The 15,352-nt window shown below is 38.7% G+C and overlaps 1 protein-coding gene across 3 annotated transcripts in view; it reads left to right on the forward strand.

Moving 5' to 3' along the window:
* Window positions 1-15,352, forward strand: part of LOC129720682 (terminal nucleotidyltransferase 5C) — a 197,841-nt gene that overhangs the window by 156,987 nt on the left and 25,502 nt on the right. The window contains exon 1 of one of the 3 annotated variants that reach the window (XM_055672242.1): window positions 2,909-3,201. The exons of the other annotated variants lie outside the window; for them this stretch is intronic. Within the exon in view, the coding sequence (XP_055528217.1) occupies window positions 3,196-3,201 (6 nt within the window). The 5' untranslated portion in view covers window positions 2,909-3,195. Of the gene's footprint in view, window positions 1-2,908; window positions 3,202-15,352 lie in introns of those variants that run through there. 3 annotated transcript variants of the gene reach the window in all.

A 15,352-nucleotide genomic window follows, 5' to 3' on the forward strand; every position in this document is an offset into this window, starting at 1 on the left:
CTACACAACCGATTTGATCAATATTATCAATATTATTATCAGATGAGCAGGCTAAGGGTTAACTGATGAATTATGATTGAATACGTGGTTTCAAAGTTTGGCTGCCCTATACGTTCCCATTTTATTTGATTATAGTCGAACTTAAGCAACCGTTATATATTAAATTGCTAATAAAACAACTAAAGTCTATTATCTCAAAGACTACATGACTTATTTGAACATAACTAGTGTCATACGAACGAGTCATCTCTCGAACTTACAAATAACAAACTTCATAACAATTTGATATGTGGCTCAAAAGTCATGGAAAGAAAAGAAACTCAAAGACTATTAAAAACAATACCTGCTTTGATCGATATATGTGGCCTCAACATAATTTAAATGTGGTATCGTACTATTTGAATGTTCCAAATTTATTAATTCCTTGCGATGTGTTAAAAGTCTGCAAATGCACGACGAATCTGCCATAGGATATGATCAAAGTCAAATAACAAATCGTTTGAAATGATTGAGTTTATCGAAATGACAATATCCTCGACTTTTGGCTTCTGTACATCGCCTTAATTTTGAATATATTCATATTGGGTGGTATTCGGTCATTTTCAGCAGATTTTCTGGCATCAATCTGACACCAGAAATATTGGGATATTGGGAGGTATTTAGTTATTTTGGTTGTTTTTCAGAAACTAAAAGTGGTCGTCTTTAAATTCAAAATGGTTTCCAGGGTCAATGTTTGGTTTCTATGCATCATCTCGATTACGGAAATATTCATATTGAGTATTATCCGGTCATTTTCGACTGTTTCCTAAAAGTTGCCATTTAGCAATTCAAAATGATGCCTGAGGTCAATTGTTAGCTCATTGCATCATTCTAGTTCCAGAGATAATCATATTGGATGGTATTTGGTTATTTTAGGCTGTTTTTCACAAACCGGAAGTCGCCATCTTGGATTTCAAAATGGTATTTAAGATAATTTCTAGCCTCTGAGCGTCATTCTGGTTGAAGAAACACCCATATTGGGTGTTATTCGATCATTTTCGGCTGTTTCCCAGGAACCGGAAGTCGCCAACATAGAATCCAAACTGGGGTGTGTGGTCGATTTCAGCTGCTGTGTATCATTCTAGATCCGGATATATTCATGTCAGACGAAAATCGGCCAGTTTTGGCTGTTTCCCAGAAACCAGAAGTTGCCATCCTACAATTCATAGTGGTGTTCTTGCAACATTCTGGCTCCGGAGATACTCATATTGGGTGGTATTTGGTCACTTTGGGCAGTTTTTCAGAAACCGAAAGTCGTCATTTTGAACTTTAAAATTGCCTTTTCGATCAATTTCTGTTATCTGGGCGTAATTCTGGTTCCGAAAACATTCATATTGAATGGTATTTGGTCATTTCCGGCTGTTTGCCAGACACTGGAAGTCACCATCTTAAAATTCAAGATTGTGTCTGTGATCAATTTTTAGCTTCTGTGCATCTTTCTGGTTCCGGAGATACTCATATTTAATGGGAATCGTCCATTTCAGGCTGATTTCCAGAAACCGGAAGTTGCCATCTTACAATCCAAAATGTCGCCTGAGGTCGATTATGGAACCTATTTGTTACCACTAAAACATTCACCTGCCAAATTTGGTTCCATTTAGTTGGTTAGCTCTAGAGATGTGCAGAAATTTGTGTTTCATTTGTATGGCATCCCTCCCTTCCAAAATAAGGAAGGGTGTCAAAACATTATGGACATATTTTTTATCCCTTAAAACATCTACATGCCAAATTCTTGAGTTGTGCATAAATTTATGTTTCATTTGTATCTTCCAGAAAAGGGAGGGGTCTCAAACTATCATAGGAACCTTTATAGGCACCAAAAACCCCTACATACAAATTTTCACGCCGATCGGTTCGGTAATTTTCGAGCCTATAGGGATCCGATAGACAGACAGACCGGATTGCATTTTTATATGTATAGATTACAACATCAATATTTTTTAAGGGTGTAATATACATTTATTGGATTGAAGCGTTCATGTAAATCTATTTTTACAAATAAATGTTTGAATGAGAAAGGCTGGGTCTGACCGCTAGGTGGATTAATTTAGGTTTTTATTAGCTGAAAGCTGCTGGGGTTTGAAAATTGTTTTTGTTTGCGACAGCAGTCCTACCGATAACAGGATGATTTTGCGTCCAAAGATTGTTTTTCTTATCATTCAAAACTACCTGCTGCTGTTCACGGGGTAAATTTCTCACGTCAGGCCACCACCAATTGTTCTGCGAGAGAGAGTCATGTTGACGTACACAAGCCTAATCGGGTTTAATTGCTTTATTATTCTTGCTTCGTGGGTGACGAAATTGGGGTTTTACGTAGCTTATTTGGCTCGAACTCTTCACGAATAGGCATAAAAGTCCATTTTTTGTCGCAGCCAGAGGATGTTTTGAGACCATGGCTGGATTAGGTCGGGTGTGAATATCCGCAAAGTTTCAATACTCTTAGTGGGAGAATCCCAACCATAAACTGATCCAATCTTATCTTGAAGAATTTCCTGCTTTTTTTTTAAATAATCTATTGCTGAATCGGGAATTCAACCTTACACCTGAGCATCAGCTGTTTTGCGAGACATATCTTCGCGTTCACCTATGCGGGGGACTTCCAATGAAAAAATATATCAGTAGCTTTTGATTTCAATTTCCGATTAATTATTGAACACCCACCGGGGAACTTCACGCGGTTAAGACGCGCAGCTGTTTTGTTATCTGCTACATCATCCTATACGGGCTAAATTTTTTGTTAGATTATGACGTGAGAAACCGTAGATTCTTATTTGTTTTTTTTTCTCTCTTTTATTTCAGGTTGGTAAAACTGTATTCATCATGAACTAGCACTAGCGTCATACATAATTATTGCCGACCGACGTCGGTAGAAGCTTTTTTTGCGAAAGCGTTCTGCAGACCCATTGATCAAGATACAAGTTAAGTAATTGTTATTACGTCATACTTTGTAATATCTGTTCATCTATCATTAAGTAATAATCATTTTGATTACTGTTAGATTAGATGACCAATAAAGTGAAAATTGATGCAAAAACCAAAATAGGCCAACGCGGCTAACACACACTCCGATAACAAGCGGAACGTCATTAGAATAAAGCCCAATGGCCGAAAAACCTGCCGTGTCTAACCTTGAGGGGAGAGTGTGCAGTTTGCGTAATGAAGGTATTCTTTCGCTCAATTTTGTTTCATTAGTTTTTTTAGATTAGCGTACAATCATCGACTTCCGCGCAAGTCATGGTGAGTGATGTTTTCTGTCTGCCAAACAATTCACTAGTAGAAGGCAAAATTGGTGGGATTTCGTAAAGGAAATTGTTATTTTCGTGGTAATGATGTTTCGTAATTGTGATATTTATGGGGATCGAAATGAACGAAATGTCCCTTCTTAGTTAATCAATGTTTACAGCAGGAGGAGGGAGTCCAGCACGTGCAAACAAAACAATCGTTCGAAAGATTCTGCTGGCGGGTTTCCCCACCGTAGTTTCTGGTAATACAAATAAAAAAACTACATCTAATAACTAGCTTAGTCTGCTAGTTTACTAGCTCGTAAGAGGTGATTACAGATATCCGTATCATAACCCGTATCCAAACCGCAAACCGACAGACCTAGAAGAATGGTGGCACCATCAAGTTACGCTAATTGGAGTACGAGAACTGCTCTACCGTGTCAGAGCAAATGCTGGGCCTAGAGAAATTTCTGTTAAATCATCAACTAAAAGTTGCATGAACCGAACTAATCTTCTTTCAGTTTCAATCTAAAATGGGTATCGAAAATAAATGTGACATTAAGACCAATATGGGGACCGATCACTTTGCATAAACCATCTCAACTTATTGTTTCTGTGGGTTGCACTGAATAGCTTGCAATTTTTTCTCCTGATTCCCCGCTTCCCGGGGTTCCGTTGCCAATGTCCGGGTTTCAGTACGCCCCCCATCATTCCGTGCTGGGTAGGTCTCATAGATTGAGACTCTACTACTGACCTAAAAACATACGGGAGTCGTCCAAGACAGGATCTGGGTGGCCGGCGCTGCAGTAGTGACTGTGGTGGTCAGTAAAATGAAAGTGCAACTCTAGTAATGTTTCAATTTTCCTCTTGAAATCAGTGCCATGATGATGCGGTTTGGATTACTACCGCCAAGAAGGTTGTTAGGGAAAAATTTAGCATTAAAATACTTGCTGTTTCTTGATAAGAAAATGTGACAATGGCAGCGATTGTGCATCCACTGTATATCATACATGTAAATAAGTAGTATTACGAAACACAATCCGCCCGAACCGTGGAGAAGCGAAGAGGAGAGGCACACACATTTTATAATCCTTCGGTACGGTCACACCGTGCGGTAAAACTCGCGCCCGCACTATATTTGTCCCACCGTCGTCAACTCACCAAGTGTACCCTATTTACTATAACTAATTCCGACACCGATACCGTGTTGCCATGCACCTAATTTATGCGCACACGAATCCGAATACATTAATCACTCAAGGTAGTGGCAGCAGCGGCAGGTCTGGCAAAGCGGGTACGCGGCTTCCCTTTCCTTTCTACTTGCTATTTATACACTCGATGCCAATATCCAGCCTGGCAGTAGTGAGCGGTGCTGCACACGGCTGCACTGGCGTATAATAACCATGTACACCACAAATCAAAGACATTGCACCAGATAGCTTGGCCTAGTTTTGCGACAGGAGTAGCGAGTGGGACGGACGGCGCAAAAAGCTTAAGCGGGGTCCTTGGTGTCGAGCGTTGAACTTGAAATAGAATCAGGCGAAATTATTCAAATTTTATTATGACGAGTGTTGTTGGTTGCTTTATTTCTGTTGAAGTTCAATATATTTACTATCCTCCCACGAGAATGGGTCACTTAAAAAGATGTATAATGCATGATCAGCACATCTTGTCATTGTTAAGAAATAATCTATAAATGTTACAGATGTATGTCTCTTCAGTCGATTTAATTATTACAGTGCTGTTCCGATTTTATCACGGTCAAAAAAACATGTTCCCGTCATTACAACGAAGCTGTGGGCTTGCTGAAATGAATTAAATTAGTATTTTTTGTTAGATTTCAATGCTATTCAACAAAAATTACTAACCTCCATCATTTCCTTGAATCCACAGTCTCGTTAGATTCTCCGGAAAGTGTTTTTTTGACCGCGATAAAATCGAAACGGCTCTGTATTTCCATGTTTTGAAAGCATTTCTCACACAATCTGTTTTTTTTTATGACTCATTGAATACACAATTATGGATTAATTTTGAGAGTCCCAATTTCGATATTTTCATGGTCAAAATAAAGAAAAAAATGTTTGGCTACGAATTCACTTATTTGCCAGCGTTTTTTCATACTTGGGTCCGCTGTAGTATAAAACGAATAGTTAAAAACTTTTTTTTCATGATTAAAATACAAGAAAATCACGTTGGATGAAAATCAAGATCTAGGTCTGATCCATAATTGTTTAAGAAGCTCTTCTATCCTGCGTGCCTTGGATACAGGATTTGTACACCTTCTAGTGCTGATAAAAATCATTTTCAATGGCGAAATTCTTCGGAAATTACAATCAATTGTTTATTTTTCACTTCCAATTAACGCAGCACGCTTCAATATACACTTAATCTTCAATCTTGTGACTAGCTGTCATACACTGATGAAATATTTCCCGCACATCAACGACAGTCACACAATAAAATGTGATGAAAATCCAAACAAATGATCTTCACCGGTCCTTTGGTAAAAGGAAAATAAATATTGAACCGCGAGCGTTACCAAACCGAAACGCCCAAAATTGATTCTAGTCGCGTGTTGCCATTGCACAGTGGTCGTATGAGGCAAAAAGTAGAACTTAATTCCATAGCGCCTTTTACATTCATCCTAGCTTAAAAGTGTCTTCGGAACAATTGTTTGTATGAATAACCCGCATAATCGCAAATTGTCAAAAAGTGTGCAAAGTTTACTATAATAATAAAAAAAAATTAACTTTTTTGTGTTAAGAGATAGAAGAATAGTTTTTTCAGCAAAGTTGTAGAAAATTCAAAAATATGAAAGTTTGTTGAACAAATGAAAATCCTATCTTCTTTCGGTACAAAGTTATAAAGTATATTACATGGAACTTACTTAAAAGTTAGTTTTTTGTACTTAACTTTTGTTAATTTCATTTTACACGCAAGTATTGTTCAGAGACATTTTTGCCAAAGGTCATATATCTCCAGGACTTTTCTCTACAAAGTTATATCATATTTGAGCTTATTTTTTCGATAACTTCAGGAACGTATAGGTTAAAAAGGGGCAAGTGGAATCATGATGTCAAAACTTTTCCTTGAAGTTAGACTAAATCCACCCATATTAGAGTACGGTGAGCATATGTTACAGTAGGTTTTCATATATCCAAAATACTAACTTTTTGTGTTAAGATATAGACGAATGGTCAATTCGACAAAGTTTCAGAACGTGCAAAAATATGAAACTTTGCTGAATGAATAAAATTCCTATTTTCATTGGGTACAGAGTTACAGCGTATATTCTATGAAAGTTACTTAAAAGTTAGTTTTTGTACTTAACTTTTGTTAGTTACATTTTACAAGAAAACGTTGTTCCAAAGAAGTATTTGGGCAAACAAAACACACGTTCTTGTTAAAAACCACATATCTCCAGGATTTTTCCTTACAAAGTTAAAGCACATTTCAGCATATTTTTTCTAATTCTTTTTAGTTTTGGTATAGTAAACTTTCCATACTTTTTGACTATTTCCGATTATGCGGGTCATTCATACAAACAATTGTTCCAAAGACTTCATTTAGCTAGGATGAAGGTGAAAGGCGCTATAAAATTAAGTTCCACTTTTCGCCATATTGGACCACTGTGCATTGTACAGTACATAGGCCAAATTTACGACTTTTACTCACACACCAAAACCAAATTGAAAAGTTTTTAGAAAAAATTGAAACGGTGAAAATAAAACGAACTAGAAATAGTCAGAGAAAAAGAGAGATGGATAGAAAAGAGAGAGAGATAGAGATAGAAACGAGTGAGAGAGATAGAAAAGAGAGAAAGATAAAAAGGGAGAGATAAAGAGAGAGAGAGAGATAGAAAAGAAAGAGACGGAGAGAAAACAAAGGGATAGATAGAAAAAAAAAGAGATAGATCGAAAAAAAGAGATAGAAAAGAAAATGAAAGGAAAACGAAAGGAGAAAAGAGAGAGATACAAAAAAGAGGTAGAAAAAAAATAATAGAAAAGAGAAAGGAGAATAGCGAAAGAGAGATAGAAAAGCGAGAGATAGGAGAGAGAGAAGAGAGAAATAGAAGAGAGAGATCGAAGTAAGAGAGAGAGGGGTTGAAGAGGAAGATAGAAGAGAAAGAGAGATATAAAAGAGAGATCGAATAGACAGAGATAAAAGAGAAAGATATAAGAGAGAGATAGGAGAGAGAGAGATATAAAAGAGAGAGATATATAGGAAGAGATAGAAGAGAGAGAGATAAAAGAGTGAGAGATAAAAGAGTGAGATATAAGAGAGAGATAGATGAGAGAGATAGAAGAGAGAGATAGAAGAGAGAGATAGAAGAGAGAGATAGAAGAGAGAGATAGAAGAGAGAGATAGAATAGGGAGAGATAGAAGAGGGAAATACAAGAGAGAGAGAGATATACGATAGAGAGATAGAAGAGGAAGAGAGAGAGAGACAAAAGAGAGAGAGACAAAAGAGAGAGAGAGACAAAAGAGAGAGAGAGACAAAAGAGAGACAGACAAAAGAAAGAGAGACAAAAGAGAGAGAGAGAAAGAGATAGAAGAGAGAGAGATAGAAGAGACAGATAGAAGAGATATAGATAGTAGAAAGACAGAAGAGAGATTGATAGAAAAAAAAGAGACAGACAGAGTGAGAGATAGAGAGAGTGAAAAACAGAGTGTGTGTGTGAGAGAGAGAGAGAGAAACGAGCAGTGAAAATACTGTCGATTTGGCGAATTGGTTTCACATGATCACAGTTGCCAGATCTTAAAGCGAAATAAACCGTTACCTTGAACTTTCTTCTGTTCCAAATATGGAGTTGGCCACAGTTTTTTTTAATTGAAATCTTTTTAACACAGAGAGCAATAATTCTGAACCTGTTAAATCCTTTGGTACTTTGGGAAACGCTAGGATTCTCGATTACTCCATTTCGCCATTCAATAACTTGGTCACAAACCCTGGATTCTTCTGCGTCGTTCGAGCATAAAATAAAGCAAAACCTTGGTGCTACATTCCGATTCGGAACTTGACCTTCTGTTCGCAGCCAACTGTTTAGTGTACAGGACAATTGCGAGGCTAGCGCTACGATCCTACTGACACCTGTATTTCACATATATGTCAATAATGGTTTCACAAGTAAACAGTATAAAACCTTTAAACTGTATGGATCTTTAAATTCACGCCCTATTTTACCAATGAAGTCAAGTTGTCGAGTTGTCTTAGAAATGTGATGACCCGTTAAGGTTAAAAATGAGCTGCATCGAGCAAAACACCTTACTTGATCCACTCCTTTGATTATATGACCATCAATCTTGTAGTCGAACAGCACAGGGCTTCGCAATGCGAAGGAATGTCTGACGATATGAAATCCAAGAGATTTGTGGTAACAGAACGTCCTGGCATGAATCCGGGTTGGCCACCAGAAATGTAGCTTTTCGTACAAGATAGGATTCTCGAGCTAACCATAATTTTAAACAATTCAGACGAGACAGAAAGACTGGTAATACCCCGATAATTCCTCATGTTACGCCGATCCCTACTTCTAAACACGAGAAACATGTGAGAATACTTTTAAATCTGCGAGAATTTTCCTTGCTTGAATGATCGGTTAAAAATCGATTCAATCAGATCGATTCAATTTGGTTACACAAAAAAAGAAGTTTCGCAGCTGCCACTAACGTTTAATTTCTTATTGCTCATCAACTTGATGTACAATTTTCACAAACTGTATAGCATATTAAAGATCGATCTGCTCTGTATTTTATATTTCCCTCGTTCCAAATTTCAAGTAGGGTAATCGCTCCATTATTAATCTCAACAGCTTGGTGCACCTATATTCATCTTATTTCTCTCATTTGTCAAATTTACCGTCGAATTTATACAAATTTTTGAAAGTAAATCTATTTGTTTCTCGATTTTCTTAAGCGGTTGAAAGTTTTACGTTGATAATATGGTAAAATTTGACGGTAAATTGATGAAAAAGGCGTGATGAGATGAATATAGTTACTGAGATGAATATAGGAGCGGTTACCTTACCTATAGTTGTTAAACTGCAATCAAACTTTAGATATCAGGTAATTCCATACAGCTTCACCCGCGGGGAATGGGAATGAATTAAGGACGATCACATGTTTTTAATTGAGGCGGTAAAAATGACATTTTGCCTCCAATGAAAGCTTAAAAAAATTCAGAAATTTACCGCTTCACACCATTCAATAGATTAACCACAATCGACTAAAACCTGTTGCAAAAAATACATAAGATAGGCTGTCGTAACTTTATGTTAACCTTACCGTCATGTCTGATAAACAACTTCTTCAACTGTTTTTATTATAAAACCTAATCTTTTAAATAATTATTTCATGTATTGAAACTTAAGATTTAGAATTTTCGATTGATGAATGAAGGTAATAAACGATAACTCGTAAACTCTTCTCCGAACCAGCTCTAGAGCGCCGCAAAGTCGCTCGCTTCATGCTGACCAAGGTTTTCTGTTATTAACCAGTAAAAATGTCTTGTTTTTTTTTTCACGAACAACCAAACAAAGTTTAAAACCAGTTCCTGTCGACTCGTGTTAAATACCGTACAACATTTAATCGAGGAGCTAATTGGAAGCAAATGCAAACCATGCCCTGCATGTCCCGCCATGGCGACGCTACTCCAAAAGTGTATTGCAAGTTGTCGCCAGTAGTAAAGCGGAAGGTCTTATGGTGCCACACACGAGGATGTGGCACAGAGGGTTTTTTCTTTCAGTCCCTTTCTGCTCCAACGTATTTGTGTAGTGCGATAATTGCTGCCAGTTGTTAAGTGGCTCAACACTAAAACTGAAAAAGAAAGCAATGCTGATTCTGATGACCGAAATGTAAACTCTATGCAGTCGCTAACAAAAATCGTGCAACATAATTTCCTATTGCATTGTGATCACCTATGAATTGGGTGGGACACATCCTACAAAAAAGGATGGCTGTACGTGTGAAATCGTGTTCAATTATAATGAAAACCCACCTCTGGAAACGCAGAAGGGTTGGTTAGGCGGAATAAAAAAAAAACCGAAACACATGCGTTTATTGACCGTTTTGATTAAATATTAATTTGCCGAGTTATTGAGCTTCTCGTCAGCTTTCAACAATTTCTAGCCCGAGGCGGATCAAACCAAATGGGGGCGGGTGTGATTCGTTTAAATTCTGTTTCACCCGGATATTTTTATCCGTGTGGGCACGGACCGAATTACGAACGCACCCGCACGCGGGAAAATGATTTTAATTTAAGAACCAACCGAACAGGTTGCGCGTTGCGTGTGCATTGTCGAGGTTTCATTTGGGAAATTTCAATTATGCATTGCAACCATTACCAATTTCGTTACATTTCATCGCACATACGAGGAAGGGTGAAAATAAACAAGGGAATGAAATTCGCTGTTCAACAGGAGTGAAAATTTTAGTAAATAATCGCCTGTTTTCAGTGGCTTGCAGCTGAAACAAATTGGGTACGATATAAATCACTTCACTGATGAAACATATTTTTTTATGATATTCATTCGGGGCCTATGATATTTTCGATGAATTGAATTTGTAAATACTATGGGTTTCGATCGAATCTACAACGGTTTTTAATTGAACATAATTTTTACTCCACTACCTAAATTTCAAGTCCAAAATTGTCAACTTTAATTCCCCGACCCAGATAAAGTTTGGTTTTATTTTAAAACAACAACTACCACGGATCGTTTCCCCAGCAGTACCGCTGTTGTTTCTCCCTCTTTATTTCACGAGTATCATCATTTGCAAGGCACGAAGCGTGTTATTATAATTAAAGATACGTTAACCTAGAGTACAAAACCAGCCCGCTGCTCTGTTATTCTTGAACGTAGACTTAATTAGGCTTGTGTTGTTCCAGTGCCGCTGGATGGTTGAATTGAATCAAATACTTCAATCTCAAAAAAATTGTGGTTTAGAAATTGAAAAAAAAAAAAAACAAGAAGCAAATTGTGATTATTGTAAGCAACAACTGGTAGACAAAAATAACATTTAAAGCAGGAAATATCCGGTGATTCTCTAACCATCGTTATTGTATATAGTACTTACACAGTGCATATAAAATAAGTGAAGATGCTGTAAATTGCGCTGCGCATTGCATAATGTGCGCGCGCGTTGATTTTCCCGCAGCTCGTTGACCAGAATCGATAGATTCCTATAGATAGTGGTTTCCCGCGCCAGCAAAAACCAGTCTGGCGGCAAAGTCAAAGACAGTCAGACACTACGGGGTCTGTGGACGCGTGCCTTTCGAGGGATTCCAGACGACGGATGGCGTGGAGAATTGATTATCCCCGGTGTGCAGCGCGCGCGGCTTGGAATGGAAAGATGATCGATATCAGGCAAAAGCTGACTGATTGGCCCGAAGTAAATAAATTGATTAGCGAAGATCGAGAGTACCGGGCTTAGATTGCGATGGGAGTTACGCGATACACGGAACGGTGCAGTAAAGGGCTATTCCCACTGCTTCTGATCCGGGACCGGGCCGTGGCTGATCCGTGTGTCATCCGGGCTCGTTTGATATTGATTGCATGCGTTCTTACGAACGCATTCACACCGAAGCGACGTGCCCAGACCGGAGCAGCGCTGAGTTGCCGTCGTGCTGCCGCCGTGCGAGAAAAAAACTATCGTTGCCGACGATACTTTGTGTTGCCGGGAGAGTGCACGGAAGGCATTCGGGTAGATGCGTGTATGTAGTAGTAACATATTTTCGGTTTTGCTTTGCATTTGCATTCATGCATATTGCCGTCACAGTCGAACGTTGAATTATAGTTCGGGAAAAGTGTTTTGTTAAAAAAGTGTTGTGTTTTCTCAGCCAGAGCGCAGCGCAGGCACGGTTCGTACACGGCGCAGTGTGAATGCATTAAAGTCCCGGACGGGACACGGACACGGCCCGGATCCGGCCCGGCCCCGGAACGGAAGCAGTGGGAATAGCCCTTAATAGTCTCGCACAACCGCAGCGCTCTGAGTCACCGATCCTGGCAATTATCTGAGGGAGCTCTCTTTGTTCACCTGTGCGGCTGGTGGTGGCGTGATTGGCTACAAAGGGTTTTGCAACAATCACGTTTGACGTTAAACGTGTTATTAAATATGTGATGTAACTTTACCGTTCGTTTGAGAACAGTACTGCCTGAACGGAATGGAATATGTGCATAGTGAGAAGGTCTGGTTTTGGAACGGCAATTGCACGATTTGGAGCATCTATTGGTGGAAGGTACCAATTGAAAACCACAATCGAATGCGAAATAGAACAAGGAAGCGTAACAGATATCATTTGGCTCCTTCCGGTATAACGGAATGTCTGCGGTTTTAAGCAGCTCGGTTTTAGGATGATGATGAATTCCTTGTTTAGACACTAAGATAAAGAACCTTTGAGCATGAGTGCATTCGCCAATACGATCGCTGAAAATCTGCTGAAGGTGAAGTTGACAGACAGATTTCGTGGGCAACGCTAAAAGTGAAAGGAGTTTCGCGTGCACGCTAATTCGAATCAGCCGAATCGAGTGCTGGTCAAGCACAGAAGGGGTATTCCCATTTTTATCAATAACAACCCTCGACGATCGCTTCGAAGATTAAGCGCAGCTGACCCTGACCGCAGTCAAGTGGCCCTCGAAAAGACCTGCCAACTGTGCACGAGCGCACTGGAACACCTTTTTTTTCACGCCATTTTGGTGGTTTAGATTAATGATGTACGGCCGTGGTGTGATTGGCAAATATGTGTGCATTGGCTTGCGTGTCTAGACGCAACGCCTTTTGCTATGAAACTAGCTGCAGATGGTTATACCTTCAAGCGCTTTTTTTTTTGTAAAAAACTACCCGCAAAGTGATGGTTTCAGTTTGATTAGGTTTTGGATTCTACAAAAAGTGGATGGCTGTATCTGAAAGACGACCGCATTGTTGACGTTAGACTACGCTAATTGTTATTCTTGAATCTCGTCGGTGATATTCAAAGCTGATACAAATGAATTGCTTTTATGTGTTATGTTTTGAATTGTTTTCATGTCAGAGATTATCAAAGATAATCAAGAAGGGTGGATAAAAAATAAATAACACCAAATAAGAAAGGCAAACTTGTGTGCAAGTGACGACGTTTGTAACTTGCATGCAAATTGATGTTGAAAAATTACACATTATCATTATCATTACCAGTGTGCAGTTTAGGTTAATTTACTTCACAATTTACATGACTACAGTGTGTTCAATAAGTTCGAACATACTTGAAAAAGGTGCTAAAAAATGAAAATACAAGAATTTTTTTCCTGAATCAAGTTTCATTAATGCAGGTTTTATTGAGAATTTTACAACATATTAGCTAGAAGTACAGACTAGCATGAGACGTTTTTGAAGAAATCGCACAAGGCAAATCGCAGATCTTCAAAATAAGATTTTTAAATTGGTCCATAGTGTCCACTTTATGTTCGCTCTGCTTGGCCAGAATTTTACGACCATACTAAAAACCCAGGGAATTAAAGTCCATGGAGCTGAGAGCGTAGCGTAAGCACGGTATATTTCTGGCAGACTGGTGACTAACGCTTCCACTCGGATTGTATGGGGTACAATGTTTGGGAGTAACATTTAAACCAATCTGAGATGAAGTAGGCCCGATAGTAATCATTGCTGGCCACGCCCATCTTTACCGTAGATTGGGGATATTAGAAAGGACATTGATGATGTAATACTTACTTAGTGAGAGGCCACCGAATCAGTGACACTCTCGTAAGTACTACGGAGTTGGATAAAGAGGGTTAGGCAGGAACTTGTTGACGTAAAAACTATTTATTAAAATTGAAAAACTGGCAAAATTCCATGCATCCAAAGCCTTCAGAGTTTATAAAAATGCAAACACCAAAACATATTCCTAAATTTGATCTCAAACTGCCAAACTTATCATTGTACAGTTGTCGTGAATTCATGTCACGCTTCCACAAAGATTAGTCATAATTTTTAAAACTATTTAGCTGCAACATTTAACCAAAAGCTTGAAAAATCGAAAAACTCGCTCGTGTTTAACTGAAGTTGTTTATAGAGAAGTTTTTCAAATGTCAAAATTGTCATTATTAGCATACCGTCGTGGATTCATGTGATCCCGAATTATGATGCTTCGAAATATTCACTCAAAAATCAATATTTGTTCAAAAGCTAGAAAAATCATGAAACGAAGCTTGACAAAATACCTACAAAATTATGTCAAAGTTTGAGTTATTTGAATCTTGGAAATTTCAGAAAAGGTTCTAGAAAACTAGCTTATAAATATTTGATATTTCACCGAGGATAGAAAAAATGTACTCAAGATCAGGGACATTTTCGACTCAATTGTAATGAAATGACTGAACAAGCCTCTCCCTCTTACTTCATGCAATGTCATAGTCAACTACTTTTTTCGTCTCATATTGTCGAAACGGAAACTTATCTATCCTGTTTCCAAGTTTGCTTTGATTGTTCAATAGTTTCAGTCGCCTCATGAACACCTTCAGCCAGACTGACTACCGACAGGCTATCACTGACTATTTGAATTGCTTGAAACCAGGCCCAGTCGTTTCATCTGTCAAATATTTTCACCTCATTGCATGATATGATTGAAAATTCTGTCGTTGATATCAGTTCTCCTAGTGGTTCGCGACGTGGCGCAGCATAAAGTGAAACAGAAAATAAAAGGAGTGTTTTTATTGCAAACATGAATCTTCCCCGGCCCCGGCCCGTGAAAGGAAAATGCTACCGCCAAACGAGCATATCGCTTCTCGGAAGTTGCAGGAAAACACGTGCTAACCACTGACGCTAGATGGTCCTGCAACATTGAACCGGACGTCGAATGTAGCTACATGCAAAGGACTAAAATGGATCTACAGAATTTTATTCGGCATTTTCGGTCCCTGCACACCGAGAGGGCGAAGGCCCTCGGTTTGTTGTTGGAGCAAGAGCCCTCGGCTAAGAAACCAAGAGTCGTCCCAAAGCGGCCTATTCCGATCGATCAACAAATGTTGGTCGAAGCAGCAACGAAGCTCGTAGCCCTTCATAACCTCCCAGTTTCGTGTGTCGAATGGGAGGGAATGAATGTGTTACTCGAT

Source organism: Wyeomyia smithii, chromosome 2 (genome assembly GCF_029784165.1).
Source record: "Wyeomyia smithii strain HCP4-BCI-WySm-NY-G18 chromosome 2, ASM2978416v1, whole genome shotgun sequence".
Lineage (NCBI taxonomy): Eukaryota > Metazoa > Arthropoda > Insecta > Diptera > Culicidae > Wyeomyia > Wyeomyia smithii.